The sequence below is a fragment of the Phocoena sinus genome, chromosome 2 (genome assembly GCF_008692025.1).
Source record: "Phocoena sinus isolate mPhoSin1 chromosome 2, mPhoSin1.pri, whole genome shotgun sequence".
Lineage (NCBI taxonomy): Eukaryota > Metazoa > Chordata > Mammalia > Artiodactyla > Phocoenidae > Phocoena > Phocoena sinus.
This window is the reverse complement of record NC_045764.1, coordinates 100,842,285-100,867,892: the sequence shown is the minus strand read 5'-3', so window position 1 is coordinate 100,867,892 and position 25,608 is coordinate 100,842,285. Positions and strand designations below refer to the sequence as shown.

Below are 25,608 nucleotides of genomic sequence, written 5' to 3'. Positions count from 1 at the left end.
TTCACAAGTTTGATGGAGAAAAGTTTGTTAGCTGGACCAAAAACTGGTAGAAACATTTTAGAAAAGATTCAGGTTCATTTTGCAGCTCTGGAGATAAATAGTGCTTGAGATAACTTTTGACTAAAGTGTAATATGAAAGAAAGGGGGAAGCTTGTGAGCAAAGAGACTGCCCCATGCAAAGAAGGAAGTAACAAGGAAATGTGACCGTGTGAGACAGATACCCATCAGAGTCCATCTCAGAAGCTATCTTTAATATAATGTTTATTAGGTAATTTTGAAACAATCTGTTGTGCTGATGGTGCTGTGAACTTCATTCTGATAAGGAACCTAGGAAGTAGAAAATTTCGCCCCGTTTTGTGTCCACATAGTGGTTACTGTTCAGATCTGGGGTGTATTGTTTGAAGGAAAGGTGCAGAGCCTCTGAGGAGCTAAGAATGGAGATGAGCGGTATGGCCCCAGCTTCTTGATTCTGCTAACAAATGGTGATCAGTTTTTCATACCTCATTTTTATCAGACTCTGAACCAAAATAACACCAATAAGAAAGAGATAACCTGGAGAAGGAAAGGGATGGCATGAAGGGCCCCATGAGCCGAGTCATTGAACAACCGCTTCATGGGTTGTTTACCTTTCTTTCCTCTGTTCTCAGATTCTTTCCGCCTCACTTTTTTTTTTTTTTCTTTGCATGTATTGACATCTCTGAGCAACACTGAGACTGGACAGCTGTTCTTTTTCATCCTTTGCCCCGAAAGACTCAGGGTAGAATTTCTAGTTACATACTTGAAACAGTGAAATTGTATTACGATAAAACACTTCTGGATGCCGTGTGGGATTTACGGTAAAAATGTGCTTCTCCTTAGTACGTTTGTCCTTTACAATAACAACTTTGTATGGGATTTGATCACGATCCTCGGTTGTTCCTGATTTTCATGTGAAAGCAGTTTCTGGAACTTTTAAAAGGGAGACACACTTAAGGTTGGCTTTTCAGATTTCATGTCTCTGGAGCCCCCTCTTCTGTTACTTTGTAGTGTAAAAATATGGACATCTCGGGCTTCCCTGGTGGCGCAGCAGTTGAGAGTCCGCCTGCCGATGCAGGGGACATGGGTTCGTGCCCCGGTCTGGGAGGATCCCACGTGCCGCGGAGTGGCTGGGCCCGTGAGCCATGGCCGCTGAGCCTGTGCCTCCGGAGCCTGTGCCCCGCAACGGGAGAGGCCACAACAGTGAGAGGCCCGCGTACCGCAAAAAAAAAAAAAAAAAAAAAAAAAATATATATATATATATATATATATATATATATATAGACATCTCACATCTGTTATATCCCTGCGTCCTCACCACCCCTACCCCAAAACCTGGACCTTCTTTTCCCTCCCTCCCTCCCTCCCTCCCCTGTTCTGCTCAACTGTGACTCTACATCCAGCAGTTTCTCCAGAGAGGAGTCTTGTCCTGCAAAGGAGCTTTGTTTGCCCTGTTACTTTGAGAGTTCATAAGGCCCTGGCTTACTCAGCCCCTTCAGGCTTTCCTGTGAACGCCTTGTACACACCCACTATCGGAATACAAACGACCCAAGATTCTTAGCCGCTGTTCTCCACGGACCTCTTCTGGTGAGCACCTGTTGTTTATTTTGGGATGCTTAGGTCTCCTAGGTGCTCCATTGCTCCCTTTGCTTCCTCTCACAGGTGCTGGTACATGTGGGGCTTGTGACTGCTGGTGATTGGTTTCTCCCTGTTCATCTCTCACTTTGTGGCTGTACCTTGCCACCTAGGTTTTTGTGGATGTTTTCTGTGTATTTTTGATTTTTCTGTCCTCGTGGTTCTGTGTGGACTTTATGAGGGGATTTGGGAAGACTAAAAAACTGCTACTACTGCTACCATCTTCCTAGAATCCTCAAACATATTTTTCTTTTTTACCCTTTCCCATGGTTGACCTCCCTGGGCTGTGCTTTGAACAGCTCTCATCCCATAGTTAGAAGCATGTTCTTTGCTAATTCTCCTTGAACCTGGGGACCGCCTTCCAGCAGGAGATAGCAGCTGTTTCCTTTACTAGACTAATCTCAGGCCATGTGTTCACAGCTAGAGCTGAGGTATACCATTCTCTCAACCTTCTTGCCTTCCCTGAAGTGCAAGACTGTTCCTGCAAACGTCCCCCATCCCTCTCCTTCCTCCATTTCTGATGCTCTCTTGCTCCCATAGCATCTTAGGTTTTTTTCAAAGCACATATCACACTGCTTTAAGTGTATCTTTGCTTCTCTGATTTCCCCGCAGAACAGCGGTTCTTAAGGCTAGGGACCTTGTCTTGTTTTTTATATTCCCAGTGCCTGAGCTGGTGCTTGGCACTCAGCAACTACTCAAGAAATGCTTGTTGAAGGAATACTGGCAAACGAGTGGTGCAAGGAACAAAAGCAGTCCTCTTCAGATATATTGTAAGATAGACAGAGGGAAAGAAAAGTGCCACTTAGGCTTGTATTTAAAGAAAAAATGTGTCTTGGTATGGAACTCTGAAGATGACTATTTTAATTTTTATTTTCAAAATTTCCGGTGGGGAGAGGGTGGCAGTGGTCCAAACCACATCTACCAAGTCCATTTTGATTATAACCACTAAAAATGGTCATGGGGAATTTAAGAGATGTAGAACAATCAGTGATAATGATTAAGGAATCAGAACTTTGTCATTATGAAGGAAGAAATATGATTAATTTAGGTAGAGAGCATAATCATAGACCCAGGTAGACTGGCCCAATGTGATTTCTACATGATCTTGCTTGAGGGCAGAGGGTGGACCAGGGCTACCCAGGTTCCCTTTAGCTTGATAATTACTAATTTAATTAAGTTCTCTCTGGTGTTTTGAGGGTTTAGGGAGTGTCTTAAAGTTCGCCAGATAAACAACAGCTATTTAGTGGTCTGTGATTTTTCTTGAAAATGAAAAGTGATGACATTAAAACCTCAGTAACTAAGGAAACCAACCCTGTGCTGGTAGAGAAGTGAGATGAAAATTTAACTGAGACAGAGTTGAAAGAAAATCTGGCCTATAGAGAACAAACTAGCGGGGAGGGGGAAGAGGAGAGGGGCAAGATAGAGGTAGGGGTTTAAGAGATACAAACCACTGTGTATTAAATAAATAAGCTACAAACAAGGATATGTTATACAGCACAGGGAATATAGCCAATATTTTATAATAACTATAAATGGATATAGCCTTTAAAAATTGTGAATCACTGTGTTGTACACCTTAAATTTTATAATATTGTACATCACTCTACTTCGATCTAAGAAAAAGAAAATCTGATTTCCAGTGTTAAGCCCATGCAGTGTAATCCCTGGGACGATGGGACAGAGGCAGGTGCACCTGAAGTACCATTTGCCTTCTTAGGAAGAGTAAACTGTCAATGGCTGTGATAGAGGGGAATATGTTTTGTACACTGAGCTTTACCTAGGGATGCTTGGTCTACATGCACTCTTTATACGAAGGTTGATTATTTTTGTGTATGTAAAACCTTTCAGTCAAATGTTTTGATAAAGCAGGGTTCTTACTTGAAGGCCTCTTAGTTGCTTTTCTGGTTAATTTGTGTGACTTAGAGTATAACCACAGGAAGAAGCAAATTGTCTTCCTTATAGTTGCATTTAGTGCCTTCTCTACCGGAAAAATTGTTGATGTTAATTCGTAGAATTTTACCTGGGAGTTGGGACTTACAAGGTGGATTAATTTGGTAGTTTTTAAACCTTTTTAAGCCTGAACTCTTACACGGAGCTCAAGTTGTAAAGCAGATAAAGCAAAACTGATTCATTCTATTGCCACTCCCACCCTCCTTTCCATAAGGACTCTATAAAAAGGACAAACACAAAGTAGAGTTTAAAATCACCAGTTGGAACGAATGGATAAATAAAATGTATATACATACAATGGAATATTATTCAACAATAAAAGGAATGAAGTACTGACACACACTACAACATGGATGAGCCTTGAGAACGTTATGCTAAGTGAAAGAATGCAGTCAGAGAAGTGATTTCATTTATAGGAAATGTCCAGAATAAGCACATCTATAGCGACAGAAAGTATATTAGTGGTTTTCTGGGGCTTTCCAGAAAATGGAGAGTGACTGTTAATGGGTACAGACTTTTTGGGGTAATGAAAATGTCCTGAAATTGATTGTGGTGATTGTTACACAATGTTGTGAATATACTAAAGACTATTGAATTACATACTCTGAATGGGTGAATTGCATGGTATGTGAATTATACATCAATAAAGCTATTATTTTAAAATTTGAAAAAAAAAAATCACCAGTTGGCCCAATGAAAGTTACTGCAGTCTAATTTCCCAGACTGCCCTTAAATCATGGAAGCAGTAAACTCTCAAGGTCTTAGATGGGCTGCCAGCAAATGGTAATTGGCTTTCTATGCCTCCTATTTTTAGGCAACGCTCTGAAACAATAACACAGGTGAGAAAGAAAGACTTGAGAAAGAAATATAAGGACTGGGGTGAGTGAGGAGGCCTGTGGAGAAGTGTCGCTGAACTTTGAGGGCTGGGTTACCATTTTCTCTGTTCTCAGATGCCTCCACCCTCTCTTCTTTCCCATATACTGATCACAAGGAGGGACAAGAAAAGAGGCTGTATATAATTCTCTTGCTAGAGAAACAGTTGAATTTGAATACAGTCTGGATCACTTTTTTCCCCATTCTTAATGGCCACAGTATTTTGGAGCTTAAATACTACGTACGTTGTTCTGGGCTCAATAGATAATTTATATATATATGCCATGTATTGCATTTACTGATTTTTTCAAGTATGATCATGCTGTAATGTGTATTTTTTTTTTTTTTTTTTGTTTTTGTTTTTGTTTTTTTTGTTTTTTTGCGGTACACGGGCCTCTCACTGTTGCGGCCTCTCCCGTTGCGGAGCACAGGCTCCGGACGCGCAGGCTCAGCAGCCATGGCTCACGGGCCCGGCCGCTCCACGGCATGTGGGATCTTCCCGGACCGGGGCACGAACCCGTGTCCCCTGCATCGGCAGGCGGACTCTCAACCACTGCGCCACCAGGGAAGCCCTGTAATGTGTATTTTATTTAATACACAATGACAAATGGAAATGTCCTTCTTAGTATACCTGTATACTAGGTATATACTATATTTTTTATTCAATCATTTATTAAAATTTAGCTTCTTGAAATGATATATAAAAGTTATTTTTGCTAGCACACTTTTCTAATACCGAAAGCTGTCATTGAACTCTTTAACCATGATGGCGTGTGAATTTTTTTTTATTAAAAGCATAATTTAAAAAAATAGTGATGCCCAACAAGGACCTACTATATAGCACAGAGAACTATACTCAGTATTTTGTAATAACCTATCAGGGAAAAGAATCTGAAAAAAAAAGATAAACATGTAGGTATAACTGAATCACTTTGCTGTACATCTGAAACTAACACAGCATTGTAAATCAACTATACTTCAATAAAAAATAGTGACGTATCAGTTGCTCCTTAGGGTCCAAATGATTATGTGAGAAAAAAATAACCTTAATAGGGTTAAAAATATAAAAGTTGGCAACTAGATTATTAACTAATGATATATTTTAAAGCTTGATAACATTTAAAAATTTTATAGTAGGATGAATTAATATAATTTTCAAATTATACACAGTGTAACATTTTTGGTTGGATATATTTGACATTATTACTTAATTAGTGAAATCAGTTTCCAGTTACTTTCTGTAGGAGGGTTTCCTTAAAAGTGTTCTCTTTCATATTTTTCTATCCCACCTGTTCCCTTCTGTGGTATAATTGCATTTTGTGAGAAACATACGAGTTCGTTGAAAAATGTGATTGACTATTTTCAACCTCCTTATTAGGTTCAAAGCAGGAAAGCTTTTTCTACACCCATTTACTCCAGAAGAAAGTAGAACAGGGACCTTCAAAAGCTAGGTTCCTGAGTATAAAAGGCTTTAAATAGGATCTGTTGTCTAGCTGTTATGTATTAGTAACTTCCCAGATTTTACTGGCTTATCTGCAAGCTCTTAATGATAAACATCTTTAAAGACTGTTGCTTTTTTGAAAGAAAAGGTAAGAGGATATTTAAAAAATAATGTTGCCCAAACATGATGTTCATAGGCTGGCCAGTTAAATTAAGCTGATTGCAAGTTAATGTAAATTAAATAGGACTACAGCTTCAGTGAGTAAATATTTTTATTTGTTCTGCTGTGTGTATTGGTACCTTTTGTCTAGTTGTTCTAGCCATTATCGAAAATGAGGTGTTGAAGTTTCCAAATATTGTTGAACTATTTTTCCCTTCAATTCTGTCAGCTTTTGCTGCATATATTATGGGGTTCTATCTTTAGGAACATATGTTTAAGTGTTTACATTTGTTATCTTTCTGATAGATTGACCCTTTTCGCCTTGTATAATGCCCTTTTTTGTCTCATGACAGTTTTGCCTTGAAGTCTGTTTTGTCTGATATTTGTGTAGCCACTCTAGATCTCTTTGGCGAACTGTTTTGCATAGGATATCTTTTTCCATCCTCTTACTTCATCTTAATGATATTTTTATCTTTGAATCTAACATATCTAGTGTAGACAGCATATAGTTGGGTTTTAAAAAATGTATTCTGCTAGTCTCTGTCTTTTTGATGGAATTGTTTCATTTAATCTATTCATATTTAATGCTATTATTGATACAGTTGGATATTTGTATCTGCATTTTACTGTTTTCCACATGTCTCATGTATATCATTCCTCTGTTCCTCCTTTACTGCTTTCTTTTGCACCAAGTGAATACTTCTAATGTAACATTTTAATTCCTTTAATGATTTTTTCCACTTTTTTGTAGTTATTCCCTTAATGGTTGCTCTAGGGCTTACCATATACCTTTTAATTTATTAGAATCTGCATCAGATAAGTTAATTCCAATGAGATATAGAAACATTACTCCAATACACTCTAGTCCCCATTTCCCCTTCTTGTGGCATTGTTGTTATACATATTACATCCATATGTTACAAAACCAGTAACACATTGTTATAATTATTGCCTTATATAATTTTATATCTTTTAAAGAATATGAGAGAAGAAAGAAGAGTAAGCATATATTTATGGCTTTTGTTACAAGAGCCTTCTTATTTCCTATTTCTAGTCTTTTTCATTTGTTTTTGTGTATTCCCCATATAGAGTTATTTCCTTAGACTAATACAGTTTTGCTCCCACTCACATCCTTTTTGCTGTTATTGGCAAATGTATTGTTGGGTCTATAACGTATAGAAATATAATTGTGCACATATTGTTTTGTACAGTTGCTTTTAAAATCAGTTATTGGAAGAGAGGCTGTATCAGATATGATTTGCAAATATCCCATTCTGTAGGTTGCCTTTTCATTTCTTCAATAGTCTTATAAGTGATTTTCTCTAGTTATAGTCTTTGAATAAGAGTACAAATAAGTTCCCAACATTACAATGGTTATGTGTCCATTAAGCTTTTTTTTTTTAACATTTTTATTGGAATATAATTGCTTTACAATGGCGTGTTATTAAGCTCTTTTAATCTATAGGTTTCTCCCTCCTCCCCCATCATTTTTTTCCCTTGCGATTTATTTGTTGAAGAAACTAGACCCTTTATCTTTTGTAATTTCTCACATTCTGCATTTTTCTGCATGCTGTCTTAACATTTTAATGCCCAGGTCTGGAAACTGTTCTCTGGAATGCATCTGAGTAGGTTCCCATTTAAAGCTTATAAAATATACTTATGGAATGTGTTTGTAAAATCTGTAAATTGGAAGAACTAATTTCCATCCTAAAGTCTTTTGAATTTAAGACTCTTACAGCCTTGACTATTTCAGTAAGAAGAAACAACTCTTGAAATAGGATTACATTGGGGGTAGACTTCAGTGATTCAGTTACACAGATTTTAGGTAGGAGCTCATCAGATTTCCTTTTCACAGCTAAATGAAGAGTTTACACTGAAAGTACATTCTGATATAGTGGGGTTCTCTTGAAATATTATTTAATACTTGCATAGAGCTTGGTTTATAAGATGTGCTCGTTATCATGATACCTGTGTACTATTTTTTTGTTTTCTTTTGTTTTTAAAAATTTTTACTGCTAAGGCTACTAAGGTTAAGATTTCCACTGCCTCCTTATCGATTTGTCTCTAATGATTGCAGGTCGAAGGTGACAGTGATGCAGAGACCTATGGAGAAGAGAATGAAGAACAGGGAAATTATTCTAAAAGGAAGATAGTTTCTAACTGGGATCGATATCAAGATACTGAAAAGGAGGTCGATAATGAAAGCGGAGAATCACAGAGGGGGAAAGATTTCAGCGTTCTCCTCAGCTCTGCAGGTATGAATTCCAGTTGCGTGCGGACTGCTTAGTGCTATGAAAGTTACATAGGTATTTATGTTCCCTTTTAAATAGCATTTTAATAGCTAGAAATTCATTGTTTGTTCTTTGGATTTTAAATCCAGGTAAAGCACAGTGTATCTAATGGTTGGCAAGGAAAGAGTGACATTTCTTTAAATGGAAATCTGGGTTTCCATGTACTGATGTAGAAAGACTTCAGTCCTGGTTGAAATGGGTAAAAGGCTTTATAGGAATGAAAAATGCTAAACTATGCCCCTCTAAATTGGGTAGGCTGAGAAACAGAAGTGTTTTCTTTGATTTCAGAGGAATTAGTACTGAAGTTTATACAAAGCTTTACAAAGTTTCTAGAATATACATTCTTTTTTCCTTTTATACCCAAGAACGTACATATTATGGGTACACATATATTGTAGCCATATGTGTCTGAATACTGATACTTTCTTTGTTGGTTTTGGACAGTCTTCTCTGTCAGCAAGGGGAGATGCTCACTCCTTCTTTGACCAGCTGTTTAAGATTGACTCCGTTGAGCAACGCATAGCAATGTGAAGCCTGAGAGTAGTAACAGGAAATGGACCAGAGCTGGTTGTATAGAAGGCTATTCCCTACCAGCGTGTGGCATAAGAATTCAAAGGATAACTGGTGGCTAGACTTTTGGTTTTCAGGAGTTACGGATGGGGAGTGGGTGGGAGGTGGATGTGCTCATTAAAAGGGCAACACGAAGGATCCTTGCAGTGCTGGTACCGATCAATATCTTGATTGTGGTGGTGGACACACGAACTCTTATATACACACACATAAAAGTGAGTGCAAATAAAACGGGAAATCTGAATAAGATTAGTGGATTCTGTCTATGTCGAATGTCAATTCCTGGTTGGGATATTATGCTATAGTTGTGCAAAATGTTATCGGGGCCAACCGTGTAGGAGATCTTGCTGTATTATTTCTTATAACTATCTGAATTTACAATTACCTCAAAAAAATTGCCAGGTTAAAAAAAATTTAAAGGATGAAGCCATGAGAAACAGAGAAGTAAAGTGAAAGTAATATTTTCAGACAGTTGGCTTTGAATTTCTTCTTCTCCCCAGCTTTTATGTTGCTGTTGAGCCGTACCTTTCTTTTTTCTCATCTGCCTGTATTTTTGAATGTCTGCACCAAACTAAGTATCATAAAGTGATGAATTGTCTTCCAAGTTAATAGAATAAACCCTTTGAGTAGGAAACGAAGAGGTAAGTGGAGAGAGTATTAGATTTGAGTAGGAGAGCAGATTCAGCCTGGGGTCGTTATGTTTATGCCACATAGCGTAACCCACTTGTTTGGATGATGGCATCCAACTCATTGTTCAGGGACTGGTAGCTCATCTTTTTGCCACTCAGATGAGTGTTTCCCTCTCATTACCTGCATTTTGGCCAGTTATGGATTTACTCTTTTTTTTTTTTTTTTTTTTTTTTTTTTGCGGTACGCGGGCCTCTCACTGCCGTGGCCTCTCCTGCCGCGGAGCACAGGCTCCGGACGCGCAGGCCCAGCAGCCATGGCTCACGGGCCCAGCCGCTCCGCGGCACGTGGGATCTTCCCGGAACCGGGCACGAACCCGTGTCCCCTGCATCGGCAGGCGGACTCTCAACCACTGCGCCACCAGGGAAGCCCCAGTTATGGATTTATAAGCACTTTTTTTCAAGATAGGAGAAGGATAAAATGTGGGTTCCTTAGTTTCAATTTTTACCAGCTGTTCCACTAAAAGATTTAGGGGGCAAATTGAAGTAGTACATAAAATTAACATGTGGACTGCCTACCAGTGGATTTAATTGAATCAATTGTGTCGTCAAGTTACTAGGAGGGTATCTGGCAATAAAAGGGACTGCATAAATGTTTGAAAGCAATTCAGAATGCTAGTCTAATCTAAAAGTTATGCACGTTGGCTTATGATTTTGGTTATTTATTGTAGCGTTTTATTTATAACTTAAAGCCTGGCATGGTTTGGGTCTTATATGTATATTTTTCTTGTAGTCTGTCTTTGCTTACTGATTTCTTAAGTGGTTTATCGGTGAGTAGTTTCTTGGGAGATCACAACTGTCACATCTTGATATGTGCTTACATTTCTTCCCCACTCTGCTGCTGATCTATCATTTTCTTTTCACTACAGCATAAGCCTGAGAAGACCTTCCGTGCTTTCTTCCTCTATGGTGGGGTAGGCTATATTGGATTACTTTTGAGAAGTGGAGTTCATTCTGTGATCATAAAATATTAAGAATATCCTCTAGATAGGCTGACCATATTCCTTGGAATGATTGTGATTTTTAGTATACTGTCCTTATTTGTATAAATAAATATACAACCCAGAAAAAATATCACTGACCATACTCCTTGGAATGATTCTGATTTTTAGTATACTATCATTGTTTGTATAAGTAAATATACAACCCAGAAAAAACATCACAGACGTGCGCACTGTGAACTTTCCTAGGTATTGCCAGAATGCTCTCCAAAGAGGAGATGAGCTGAACTTCCTAGAGTCCGCCGTCTTTGCCAATACGTAGCACTGTTAGACACTTTTTTTTTTTTTTTTTTTTTTTTTTTTTTTTGCGGTACGCGGGCCTCTCACTGTTGTGGCCTCTCCCCTTGCGGAGCACAGGCTCCGGACACACAGGCTCAGCGGCCATGGTTCACGGGCCCAGCCGCTCCGCGGCATGTGGGATCTTCCCGGACCAGGGCACGAACCCGTGTCCCCTGCATCGGCAGGCGGACTCTCAACCACTGTGCCATCAGGGATGCCCTTTTAAAAATTTTTTTTATTGTGGCCAATTGATTGAGTGGTATCTAGTTGAGGTTCCTTCAATTATTGGAGCACCCACCATTTCCAGGTACCGTTTCAGAGGCTGAGCATACAAAAGTGAAACAACAGACACAAACACCTGCCTCGTGGAGTTGACATTCTAGAGGGTGGAGACACAGAATAAAGAAAAGGAAACTATGTAAGATGTCAAATGGCTATAATTGCTTAGGGTAGAAATGAAGTGAGGAGGGGCCTTTACAATTTTAGAAAGGTGGCCAGAGAAAGTTTTACCGATAGGATGACATTTGAATAAAAGACCTGAGGAAGGTGAGGGAGCAGGCATTGAGGGTATCTGTGGGAAGAGTGTTCCGGGCAGAGGCGGGAGCAAGTTCAAAGGCTTTGAGATAGGAGTAAAGGAAATAGCAGAGAGGCCAGCGTGGCTGGAGCAAAGTGAGCAGGTAGGCAGTGAGGTCAGAGATGCGTCACGTGGCCAGATCACCTGGAGGCTTGTAGACCATCATAAAGATGTTGGCCTTTACTCAGAGTGAAATGTGCAGCCACTGGAGGGTTTTGAAGAGAAGAGTGATATAGCTAACTCTTGTTTTAACAGGATCATTCTGGCTGCTGAGTTGGGATAACCTGAAGACTGGTGAGGGAGGGAGCAGGTAGACCAGTGAGGCTACTGAAATACAGTTGTTCCTTGGTATCCATGGGGGTTTGGTTCCAGGACCCCCAGTGGATAACAGCATCTGTGGATGCTTAAGTCCCTTGCATAAAATGGTGTAGTAGAGCTAGCCCTCTGTTTCCGTGGGTTCTGTATCTGCAGATTTCTGTCTGTGGTTGAACCCGCGGATGTGGAACCTGCAGATATGAAGGGCTGACTGCAATGCAGACAAGTACTGATGGTGGCTGGGGCTAGGGGTGGTAGCGGTGGAGGTGGTGAAACATGGTTGAGTTTCTGATCTATTTTGAAAGAACTGCAAATGTAGGGTATAAGATCAGACTTGCACATGTGGGGTATGAGATTAAGAGATGCACAAGGATGACACCAAGATTGTGGCCTGCAGAGCTAGAAGAAGGGGTTTGACATTAAATGAGATGGATAAAACTATAGGAGGTGCCCAGTTTGCACGTGTTAAAATTGAGATGCCAGTTAGACATCTGTATTAGTCAAAATCCTGTAGGAAATAGATGGTACACTCAATATAATTGTAAAGAAGTTTTAATGAAGGAATCATTTCCAAAGTTACAGGCATGGAGGGAAAGCACAAAGATAGTACAGCATTGGGAGGGCAGGTAAAGGCAGAGATGTTACCACCCCTGTTACTAGAACTCTGAAGGAGAGCTTCATGTGAGAAGTTTGCCTTGAGAGGATGAATCACCTTCGGTCTAAAGATGTAGCCAGCAAAGGTGACTCTACAGGGAGAGGGACAGGGGAATAAGTGCTCTGGTCTTAGACTCCTTTTTTCCTTCATTCTCCTGCCAAGGCTCCCCATAAGCTTAACCTACTGGAAGTCAGAAGGCAAGGGAAGCCTGAAGCTGTGATCCATATAGATCAACCTCCTAGGGCAGAACAGAGAGGGGATGGGTGGAGAGTGAATCTTGGTAACTGCAAGAGACCTAGCACAACACCCAACAGGAAATATTTCCAAGTAGGTTGGAAATATTTCCAAGTAGCTTGTTGGATAAAGGTATCTGGGGTTCAGGACCCGGGTTTGGACAGGAGATAAACATTTGGGTGATGCCAGATGGTATTTAAAGTCATGAGGATGACCAAGGGAGTTATTGAGTAGAAAACTACTGAGCCCTGGGTACCACAATGTCTAGAGGTTAGGGAAATGAGAAAAGAAAACAGCAAAGGAGAATGAAGAAGGAATGAAGGAGTGTTTCCAGGAAGAAAGAGGGATTTGTGTCAAACACAGCTGATGACAACCAAGAATTGACAGTTGAATTTAACAACATAAGGTTACTGGTGAGCTTAGCTGCAGCAGTTTTGTTGGAGTGGTGGGATAAATTCTTTCTTGGATTCAAAAAGAATATGGAAGGAGAGACATTTGAGACAGAAAGTATAAACAACTATTAATATTGAGGAATTTTGTTTATAAAGGGAAGGAGAATAATGGGCTGGTGGAGGAAGTGGGTCAAAACATATTTTTTAAACATGGGAGAAGTGATTGCATGTTTATCTGTTGATAGAAAGATCCAGAAAAGAGGTCAAAAATAATGTGAGAAGAGGTGAGATTTGCTGGATCTGTGTTCTTTGGTCCACATGAGGTGATGGAATCGTTTGTACAGATGGAGCGATTGCCCACTGCCAGGGGCTGGGGCAGTTTTTCAACTGTAATTGGAGGAAACCCAGAATATTTGGGCATAGGTGTAGGTAGTAGGTGGGTAGATGTGATGGGGACTTGAGGAAGCTGTCTTCTGATTGCTTCTGTTTTCTTAGTGAAATGAGAAAGCTGTCAGTGAGAGTCAGGGAGTGGGTGTTGGAAATGTGAGGAGAGAGTAGAAGTTAAGAAATAGTTATCTATAGAAAACAAACTCATGGTTGCCAAAGGGGAAGGGAGGGGGATAAATTACGAGTATGGGATTAACAAGTACAAACTACTGTACATAAGATAGATAAGCAACAAGGATTTACTGTATAGCACAGGGAACTAGATTCAGTATCTTATAATAACCTATAATGAAAAATAGTCTGAAAAAATAGACTGAATCACTTTGCTGCATACCTGAAACTAACATAATATTGTAAATCAACTACATTTCAATAATAAAAAAGTACTAAAAAAAAAAAGAAACAGCTGTCTAGAGAGTGGGAAACTGAATGAAATAGGAAAATGTGGTATGGTTGCTGGGTGCTCATGGACGCCCACGGGAGGTTGATGGTCATGAATTTAAGGTGAGAAAAGGTGTGTTTTTCCCCCATTCACATTCTGTTGTATGGGTGCAGGTATGGAGGGATGGAGAGTAGGATTTAATCATGATTATATTGTTGTTCAGCCAAGCAAATGCAACGAAGTGAGAAACAGAAAAGGGGTGATTAGAATGATTGCTGTTGCATTCAAGCTGGGTAAAGAGAGACGTGCAGGCATGAGAGAGGTGAGGGGCAGAGGAAAGATAATGGGATCAGTGGACTATAGATTTCTCTGTGCAGAAGGATTGTTGACCTCCTTGAAGGGGTATGAGTCGGAAAGGGGGGAAGTGGAGGCCATAGAGTGGAGCATTTCAAGTTTGGGTTTAGTGGGGCAGAGGTTGTAAATGATGATAATGATGTACTCTAGTATAAAATCGTGAGTGCGTGTCTGAGCTGGCGGGGAGGGCTGGGTTGTTGCATTTCCTTAGCTAACTGTTGAGGCTGAGCATCTTTTTTTTTTTTACTGTGCTAGCTTCTGTGGACTGCCTGCACACATTCTTTGACCATTTGGCTTGTTTGCTTCTCATTGACATATATTTTTAATATATTCTTGACATATATTTTTAATATATTCTTGATACTTTTGATGTTTATTTTTACAGATATCTTCTATTATGGGATTTTTCTCTTACTTTTGTAATGGTATCTTTTGGTGCATGGTTTTATGTTTTAATGTAATTGAATTTATTAACTTTCTGTCTTACAGTTTGTGTTGTTTTGTGCCTTGTTTGGGAAATTCATCTTTCCCTCCAGATCACAAAGATATGTTCTCTTGTATTTCCTCTTACAAATTCAAATTTTGCTTTGTTTTCTGAAGCGTGTTAAATTTTATCAGTTGCTACATTCTTTCACAACCTTTAAAAGAGAAAAACCGGGCTTCCCTGGTGGCGCAGTGGTTGATAGACCGCCTGCCGATGCAGGGGACGCGGGTTCGTGCCCCGGTCCGGGAAGATCCCACATGCCGCAGAGCGGCTGGGCCCGTGAGCCACGGCCGCTGAGCCTGCGCGTCCGGAGACTGTGCTCCGCAATGGGAGAGGCCACGACAGTGAGAGGCCCGCGTACCGCCAAAAAAAAAAAAAAAAAAAAGAGAAAAACCTTATTGAGGTATTATTGACATATAAAAAGCTGTTCATATTTAACATATACAACTTGATGAGTTCGGGGATTAAGTTTGTACCTGTGAAATAGTCACGGCCATAGAATGTCCATCAACCCCCCAAATTTCCTCCCATCCGCTTTATCTTATTATTAATTTTGGTGGTAAGAACACTTAAGATCTACCCTCTTAGCAAATTATAGGTATACAGTACAGTATTGTTAGCTACAGGTACTCTGCTGTGTAGTAGATCTCTACCGCTTACCTATCTTGTATAACTGAAACTTTTACAACCATTTTTAGATTAGTGGAGTGAGGTGGCATAATTACTCCACCTTGCATTTCAGTCTTCTAAAGAGTATATAACTTTTGACGGTAGAACAGATCTGGATTTGAGTCCTATTCTATCATGTTTTTGTCTAATCTTAGGCAACGCTATTTCTCTCAGTAGGAAATGCAGGAATAGTAGGAAGTAACAGTGTTTGATTTGGTGATGTCAGCATCTTATCCCAAATTTACCACTGATTTTAGTTCTGCTTAATGTGTAACCAAGGTACCTAGGTTTAGTATTTATCTGAAATTTTTTGTTGATAGAAGCTTAGTTAACTGTGTTCAGTAAAATAAAGTCCAATTTCTTTTTTTTCCTTGAATGTTAGACATAATAGCAGTGGTTGCCAACAGAATTTATATATCTTTGTTTTCCTGAGAAATTAAAAGTTATCCTTGGGTATAATATAACTGACTTATTGAGTCTATTTCTTGAATAATCAGTGGTGGTGGTCTGAGTTACTAAACATTTAAAAGTTGGTGGCCTTAAGTTAAGTCATAAAACAGTCTTTTCCCCTTTCCAGCGCTTTGTTCCCTATAGTTATTAATCTGCTTTTCTCCCCCATCTCGGTGTCTGCCACATATCATGAAGGATCACCATTGCCATTGCAATGTGTCATCCAGACTTGGTTTCCCAGTCAGGGGCTCTTTGCTTTGGACTGTTCTTTAGACATTATTTCCTATTCCAGAATTAGCCGTGCTTTGCCTACACCTCTGGTCCAATTCTCAGCTGCCATTTTGAAGGCAGACCTTCTGCTAAGAGTATACCTAGCTCACTGGGGTGTTCTTCTCCTAGTAGGATTTCCATTACAGTGGTGAATTTTTGAAGACCATGAATGAATTCAAAGAGTAAATTCTGTTGTGCACATAGCTGGTATATATGTATGTTGGTATATTAACTTTGGAAGACAGTTTGTCATTTTCCAGTAAAGTTGACGCTCCAGTACTTCCAACCTTGGAAGATACTCTAGAGAAATTCTAGCACGTGTGTATCAGGAGACATGTGCATGAATGTGTATAGCTGTATTTGTTCAGAAGAGCCACAAGTGGAAGCAACTCAAATGCCCATTAACAGTGGGATGAGTACATAAGTAATTGTAAGTGGATGAATCTCTGAAACCTTATGTGAATACCGCCAAAATACCTCAGTATGATTCTATCCATAGAAAGTTCAAACACAACAAAAAGTAAACTGTGTTATTTAGGGATGCATGTTTAAATGGTAAAATGAAAATCAAGGACATGATTATTACAAAAATCAGGGCTGCAGTCACCTCCAGTGGAGAGATGAGGGGAAATGATTGGGGAGGGCGCATAGTAGGTGTGCGTTGGGGTTGGTAGGGAGGCTTCTGTGGCGTCGGTGGTATTCTATTTCTTGATCTGGATAATGGTTCCTTGTGTTTGTTTAATAATCCTTTAAGTTGTCTATATCCATTTCCTATTCTTTATGTATCTCTCTATACAAGGGAAAAGAAAGGTCTAAAAATGGACTTCTCACGGTAGAATTTCAGTTACTGCCATAGACCATGGGAAACATTTTGGGAGAAGCAGCCCTTTTTAGCACCTTCAACCTGTGTCTTCAACATGCAGGTGCTTTCTGCTTTGAGTTTCTGGCCAGGGGCAGTGGCATCTCATTTTTATAAATGGAGGATATGGGAAGGGGACTAGTTTGCTTGAAGTCCTTTTTCTGGTAGGATTGGGAGTCTTCAGATATCTGTTTAGTATGCTTTCTGGAAGCCTTCATCTTATAGCTAATCATGCCTTCAGCTTTTCTTTTTGAACAGTATTCTTGCAGTTCTAGGTTATGTTTCAAAACCTTTGAAAATGGCACCATACTCTCACATTCAGGCATAAAAACTTAGATCTTTAGGCATTTTTTCTGCCTCCTACTTTTTTTTCAGATGGTGAGTTATTGAAACCATGCCGTATGCTTTATTATTTTTCTTTTCAGATGTCACAGATAACCAGAGTTAGACAAATGTTTACACTGTGAGCAGGATGCACTGAAGCAACGTTGAAGATAAACATGAGGAAAACAGTCTTTTATGTGCAAGTCTATAAGCTGTTTATTTATTATTTATTTATTTATTTATTTTTGCGGTATGCGGGCCTCTCACTGCTGTGGCCTCTCCCGCTGCAGAGCACAGGCTCCGGACGCGCAGGCCCAGCGGCCATGGCTCACGGGCTCCGCGGCATGTGGGATCCTCCCGGACCGGGGCACGAACCCGCGTCCCCCGCATCGGCAGGCAGACTCCCAACCACTGCGCCACCAGGGAAGCCCTAGCTGTTTATTTTAAGTGGAACAAATAAAAATGATTAGACTGCAGTTTGGTCAGCATAGTTCTCTAGGCATATTTTCATTTAAGGCTGTTATCGGAAAAGCCCATCTATCCTATAGATGGGATGCTGCCTGATTCATGAATCATTGAATAAAGCCAATTAGACCTTCAAAAAAAAGCTACTATATATCTTCCTCAGTGTAATTTTAAGAAAAGTTGATTTGGGGGGGAGATTTTAATTATAATATTAGAGTTTCTTGCCTCTGCATCCTTTTGCCAGCAATTAGACCGAAAGGGAAAAGAAGGCTGTCACTCTAGCAGCCAGTATTTTTTCATTAAACTTTGAACCTTTTTTCCCATGAAGCAGCGGGACAGTTTGAGTTGTATTTGCCCTCTTTGATTTACTTCTTTTGTTTTTTCTTTGATATGTATTTTATTAGTTTTTACTAATATATTCTTATATTACGAAGGCAATTTAGTGGAAAAACATTCCCTTTGATATTGGAATCATTTGAAACAACACAAGCAGAACTATACATTAAAAAAATCTTTATTTGAACAACAACAACAAAAAGACAGGTTAAACCACACACAGGTTAAAACACACACACACACAAATCTTTCCTTTCTTACAGCTGGACATTGAAGTGGGTCTAATTTGATTTTCTTTTTTTCAAACCTCCAAAGATAGAAGCAGCTGAATACCTAGAAATTTGTTTGCTACCCTACTGGTCTCCTGCACCATTGTGTTTTCTATTGTTTTGATGAAGACCTTTGTCTACTTTTACTGGTCCAGCTGCTTCATTTTTATCATGTTTATCATTAACTGTCAATTTTCATTCTCTTGCTCTGAAACTGTAGTTTTCCTTAAACAGACTCAGCCTAGGCAGCTTTAATTCCTTTTCCTTTTCCTTTAAATCTGTGACCTTTTGATTTCCATTTGTTGAGGGATTCTGGTTGATCCACCACGATTGTTTTCAGCGCTGTGTTTTATCTCTCTTGGTACTCCCCACCTCCCTTCTTTGTTCTTTAATTGGAGGTTACCATTATTGGCTTCTTCGGCTATATCTAGTGCTTCGTCGGCTTTCTCATGAAATAGGATTATTTCTCTCTTTTGCACCTCTGATAAAGTCTATCCACTTTATTTCCCCACAATTTGAGGAAAGGAAGTGTAGATCTTCTCTACAGGTCGGATCATCTAAGTCATCCAAAAAACTCAGCAAAAATCTAATCTTCTAGAGATTTCATTTCAGCATTTATAGCACTGCTGTTTTTCTTCTTCTTTAGCGCTTAATTTAGCTTATACTTCATTTTGCCTTCTCTCTCTTTTATTTTTTTGCAAATTAATCTTTCTCGAAAAGTATTAGAGAGTGTCTCTTTATGCTTTTGGTCAGAGGTCTCAGTTTCTCGTTTGAATATTTTGTGCTTCACCTTCTAATCTTTCTTTTGTCACCTAGGGTTGTACCAGTTGAGAAGCCTTTTATATAAATGGATCTGTTTTTACGTCATTTTTTATGGTCATCGGTCATCAGACATTTTATACTCATCAGAGAGTTTTGCATGGAGAGCTTCTGATTTTAGCTTTATCTTTATTTATTTTCATGGGTTTTGACTTTGATTTTCTTACTACTTCTATTAAAGTCTGAGGGATTTTAACCTGTTGAATTATATTATCTCCAGAGGTACCCAGCTTTCATCCAGTTTGATCTGTTCCTTAAAAAATTTGTCTTATGGCAAACTGTAGTTAACACTTGGTTCGATGACTGATTTTGGTCCCAGAGCAGCCATTTTCTCACCACCACCATTTTTGGCTGTTGTTGCTGTCTTCCTGAGCCCAGTCCTTCAGAGCTGAGCCGTGGTGACTGAAATGTCTCAAGTTCATTTTATGAACTGAATGTTTATTTAGACTATTGGATAATTTAGATTATTCTTACTAGAAATTTTACTGAGAGAACATTATTGAATCTTTTTGGATTTGACTTGTATTCCAGATACTGTTCTGGTTGATAAATGTCTAACTGGCTACATCATCCAATCTGCATGTTACATTCTAACAGCATCTACATATTCCTCTCAGCTCTGCTGTCTACCCTCTCAGTCTGTTTATTCTTGTGGACTCATACTTCCCTTTAAAAAATTACCCTCATTTAAAAGAGGGTTTTGGGAAGCAGAGCAAATAAATGCTCATAATCAATATCATATTTAAGTGGAAGTTCTCTTTACTTGCTCTAGAAAGAGAGAGAATAAAAGAGTTATTTTGGTAAAAGCTTTAATGAAGGTCAGGGTAGAACCTCTTCTAATATAAAAAGCATGGAACATGAATTTAAAGGCTATGAAAAGGGCAGACATAACCATAGGATTGTGATAGCAAAGTCATCTATTTCGGTAAGTGTACCCAAAGTGTTGTATGTGTATTTTGGTTGTAGAATGGAAGGCGCATTGGATTGATGGATGTCAGCTGAACTGTCTTGGTTCTGGTTGTCACTTACTAACTACATGCCTTCGGGGGAGTGAAACTCTCGGAACTTCCTTTTTTATTTTTTTAAACTGTAAAAAATAATACCTGCCTTGCTTTAATCCAGGATGGTTGTAGGGATCATGTAGAACTATTAAATAAACTATAAAGTGCTGTAAAATGTTAAGAATTATTTTATAGGCAAAGACAAGCAAACTGTTGGGGTGGATATACAGTGTAAGTGTGACGATTGAGAAAATCTAGTTGTATTTAAAATCATGCCATTAACATGGGGCCATCATTAAAGTAACAGCATAATACTGACATATATAATTAGAATATAAAACACAATGGCCATTAGCTCGTTTTCTCTCTTATGGGATTTGTTGACCTCTTTCAATCTCTACAACTACAGAGGTGACACAGGGAACTTGAAAGATGATTAAAAATGGGAAAAATTGGATCTGTGATGAAAGGTTTATGATGCTAAGGAAAAGAAGTCTGAGAAGTGATTTAATAATTATGTCATATGTGTTCCAGGCCCTAAAGACAATGGAAAAAACCAAATGGGCTCAACTAAAATGTAAGGGAAATCGATTAGATATTCATGTACATTTTGTACATGAGATGTTAACTGAGCATCTGAGGGAGAGCTGGGGAATCATCCTAACTGGAAACCTTTCAGAATAGATATGGTCTCATTTGACTGGAATGGATCCAACAATAGTCCTTCCTGCGGCACAGGGACAGGCAAGGTGATTTATCAAGAAATTTAATTTTATTATTTATTTATTTGGCTGTGCCTCGCGGCTTGCAGGATCTCAGTTCCCCTACCAGGGATTGAACCGGGCCACAGCAGTGAAAGCGCTGAACCCTAACCACTAGGCCACAAGGGAAGTTCCAGGGAACTTTTTTTAAAATCCTATAATTCTGTTCTCCTGGCTTCTTTAAATTTTGCAATGATTCTATAGCATTTTACTCAAGCGCATTAAGTTAACACTTCCAGTGTTCTCAGAAGGGTGAGGCTTAAAATAAATAAGTAAGGGGTGTGTGTGTAAATGGATCCCTGTGGCCATTCGTGACCCTGTGACAGCAAATGACCTTAAGCTAACAAGCTGATGGCAATAAGTACTGCCATTTCCTGAATACCTAGCAGGTGCAGGATGTAGGCTTTTTTCTATATCATTGATTGGGAATGGTAACTACGGGGTAGATTTCATTATCTCTACATGTGTTGAAATTAAGCCTTAAAAACAATGTTAAATAATATATGCAACATGCAGCAGAATAAGGATTCAAACTTAAGTATTCCTGGCTTCAGAGTTGGCATCTTTCCCGTTTGATACTCTCCATTAAAGTCCACATGTACATCATTATCTAAGATACACATTCTCTTGTATACCTGTCTCTGCAAAAGGAAGCTTTATTGGTGACACTTGGTCTGCATCCTGGGACAGGGTTTGTGATGGGTTAAGAAGCTGCCATGGGGCTGGAGGCAGACGTCCAGAGGCCAGGGAGCTGCAGCAGGGCCTTAGAAGGTGCGGCCCCTGGAGGCTTCTAGTCATGCTTACCATTGAGCATTTCAAAGAGGCCTCGCCCAGCCCTGCCTCAGGCTGGCCCGAGGAGGTTGCTCAGGTGGTTGTCCTTCCTGATGAATTTCACCTCGTCTTCCAGGAAGTGTTTCTCCAGGAAGTCCAAGAGATGGGAGTCTCTGTGGGCAGAACCCAGGGCATGCGGCTTCAGCAGGACCTGGTTCAGGGTTTCCTCTAGGGCCAGGCCCCCTTCCTTGCCACCCAGACTGTGACCTCATTCATCTTGAGGCCGCCTCTTCATGTCCTGGAAAAGGACTCAGCTGCAGCCCTGGTTCTGGATCTTCTAGAGATGTTTGGTGCCCTTGCATTTTCCCAGCAGCTCATCGCCAGCCACACTTTTGCAGCTGGAATGGAAGCCCAGAGAGAGGGAGGTGTAGGAAGCCCACAGATGCAGGTTGATCAGGTGGGTGATAGCAGCTTTGACCTTGGTGGAATAATCCTGGTGGATCTGGGAGCTCATGGTTGATTGGCGACAAGGAGCTAAGCACAAAATCTGGGGTTAACTGTTGTGGGAAGCAGAGGATGGCAAGGAGATGTCCTGGAGGCTGCAGCTGGAGAGGGGATTTGAGGGGTGATCAAGAGGCTGGAGTAAGGGGGCAAATCTTGGGTCTATTCCACCTAACACTGCTGAGGCAAGAGACAGGTCCGAGGACTGCCTGGTGCTGTTGATTCTTTTGGTCAAAAAAAAAGCCAATATCAAATGAATTTGATGGAAAAAAACCTCAAATATGTCCTTTCCATCTGAAAGGTGACATAACTCAAAAGATTAAAACCCATACAGGAGGATACTGCATTGTATATTCTTAGTGTACCGTCATACTTGAAGGGAGTGGAAGGAATACCTTCACATGATTTGTTACGAGAATACTACCTCTGTCTCAGCATTTTCAGTTAACCTAAGAATGGAACTGATGTTAATGAAATATCAATATGTACTGCTTAAGTTTGTGACTGAGTGTGGTGTACATTCCCCACATAGCTTTTCATAATCTGTGGTGGGAATTCCTCTTGGAAATTAAATCTGTATCTTACACGTTTTGCTGGCACTTGTAGGAGGGACTTAATAGTCACATGGTCATTATTATCCCTTAAATACTGCATCCTGTGTATTGTACATAGAGGGAGATGTTTCAGTGTTAATGACACTGCTAGTCTCTTAAAATCATGAAGTTTGAGAAGGTTTTTCTTCATCTATTCATCTATCATTTACTAGCTAAGTAGATAATTTATGTGGTTTTAATATTTACCTTGAGAATTCTGTGACAGTAGAGTTTTCTGCCTTGTTTTTATAGAGTTTAGTCTTTATGAAATTTTATAGTGAAATTTGAGGTTATCATGAATAACTTTGGATAACCAAAATTAGAATTCTAAGTTTGTTGTCACGAATTTCTACCTCCATGGTGGGAATGCAACGGGAATCACATCTGTCAGAGAGACAATCAGGTAGCCAGGCTTTCTGGCATCTCCTGTTTAGAAAATTATAGAAACTTTCAGTTTTAGAGATAGAAGAATCCTTGGAGGTAATTTTTTCATTATCTTTTCATTTCCTTTCTTGAGTTTCTATTTTTGAACATTTTCTAGAAATTAAGAGAAAGAAGCTTAAGGAGATTAAGTGACTGTGTCCATGGTCTTGATATTGAGCAGCTGCCTTTGGCTTCAAACTCAGGATTTCTAACTGGTAGTCATTCCTTTAGCAAACACTTAACAAGTGTCTACACTGTGTCCCATGTCATGCCAGGTGTTAAGGGTACAGAAATGCCTAAAACATTCCCTGTGATTAAGATTATTGTTGGAACCTCTTACACTGTTGGTAGGAATGTAAATTGATACAGCCACTATGGAGAACAGTATGAAGGTTCCTCAAAAAACTAAAAATAGAATTACCATATGATCCAGCAATCCCACTACTGGGCATATACTCGGAGAAAACCATAATTCAAAAAGATACATGCACCCCAGTGTTCATTGTAGCACTATTTACAATAGCCAGGTCATGGAAGCAACCTAAATGTCCCATCAGCAGAGGAATGGATAAAGAAGATGTGGTATATGTATGCAATGGAATATTACTCAGCCATAAAAAGGAACAAAATAGTGCCATTTGCAGAAATGTGGATAGACCTAGAGACTGTCATACAGAGTGAAGTAAGTCAGAAAGAGAAAAATATTGGATAATATTGCTTATATGTGGAGTCTAGAAAAATGGTACAGATGAACTTATTTGCAAAGCAGAAACAGACACAGATGTAGAGAACAAACTTATGGACACCAAGGCGGGGAAAGGGGGTGGCATGCATTGGGAGATTGGGATTGACATATATACACTACTATGTATAAAATAGACAACTAATGAGAACTGACTGTATAGCACAGGAAACTCAGTGCTCTGTGGTGACCTAAATGGGAAGGAAATCTAAAAAAGAGGGGATATATGTATATGTATAACCGATTCACTTTGCCGTACATCAGAAACTAACACAACATTGTAAAGCAACTATACTCCAATAAAACTTAATTAAGAAAGAAAAAGATGATTGTTGGGAGAGGCAACAGGGGTCCTGAGCATTCTTGCATGTTCCTGCTGGACAAGCCAAGAATGCGGGAACCTGCCCGTTCTCTCCCTGAGGCAACAAGCAACCGTGAGGGATGAGGTAACATCTCCCCCAGGCAAAGGTCGGGCTTGCTTCCACTTACTGTAAGAGCAGCGAGTCTCCTAAGCTTAGTGTTCCTTTCCTGTAACATGACCCATAGCATGTGGAGGATTCCATGATGGGCTCTTTGAATTACTGCTCTGAGGCAGAGGGGGCCTGAGAAACCAATGCAAACGAACATGAAGCTTTGGCCATGAGTGATCACGTCCTTGGTCTCTGAACCAGGAGTCTCATATCTTCTGCCAGCATCCATGGAACAGTAATAGGCTAACTTATCTTACAAATAGGATAAAATCTCAGACCCTGAATAGTACTTGGCAAGTATCAAATCGTGGGAAAATACAGGTGAGAAAACCAACAATTACAGTTCAGTGTGGGCAGCACAGAACTGTGTAACAACCAAGGGAGGGCACCCAGTTCATCTTGGGAAGGTCAGAGAGGCTTTTCTGAGTGCATTGCCGTTGACCTGATCGTACTGGATTGTGTGTCTATTGAGGGTGGATCTTTTTATCCTCAGTATTTGGCACGGTACCCAGCACATGGTTCATGACTATAAGCTTGCCGAATGGATGAGTAAACTGTTACTTGTAGCAGTGATTTACTGCATCGGTGGTCCATATATTTGCTACTACGGTTTGTCTCCTTTTTAAGAACTGTAGTCCTGGGAAGGTAGTCTTCAATGAAAAGCAACTCACTTCGACGCCTAGCATAAATCTATTCCAACAAATGAGGAAGGTGGTCAAGTTGCAGGATATCTTGCATGTGGATTCATTTAATACTAAGTAATATTAAGGCCCAATTATTTGTTTCTTGACTTTTTAACTTTCTAATACTACTTAGATTTTTCAGAAGAGTTGCAACAATAGTTCCCTTATACCCTTCACCTAGCTTCCCCTAATGTTAAATAACATCTTAAATAAACATGGTACCTTTATCAAAACTAAGAAATTAATGTTGGTATACTACAGACTTTATTTGAATTTCCCCATTTTCTCCCTACTTTCTTTGTGCTTTCTTTGTTCTAACTCAGGATACCACATTGCCTTTATTTAGCTCCTTAGTCTCCTCCAATTTGTGACAGTTTTTCAGTCTTTTCTGGACACTTTCGAAGAATAGTGGTTAGGTATTTCATAGGATCCCTCAGTTTGGGTTTTTCTGGTGATTGGACTGAG

General features: G+C 39.6%; 1 protein-coding gene across 1 annotated transcript in view; it reads left to right on the top strand.

Moving 5' to 3' along the window:
* AVEN (apoptosis and caspase activation inhibitor) overlaps positions 1-25,608 on the top strand; it is a 198,325-nt gene that overhangs the window by 33,785 nt on the left and 138,932 nt on the right. Inside the window, exon 3 of the mRNA XM_032621722.1 lies at positions 8,151-8,328. Coding sequence (XP_032477613.1) covers positions 8,151-8,328 — 178 coding nt within the window. The remainder of the gene's footprint in view (positions 1-8,150; positions 8,329-25,608) is intronic.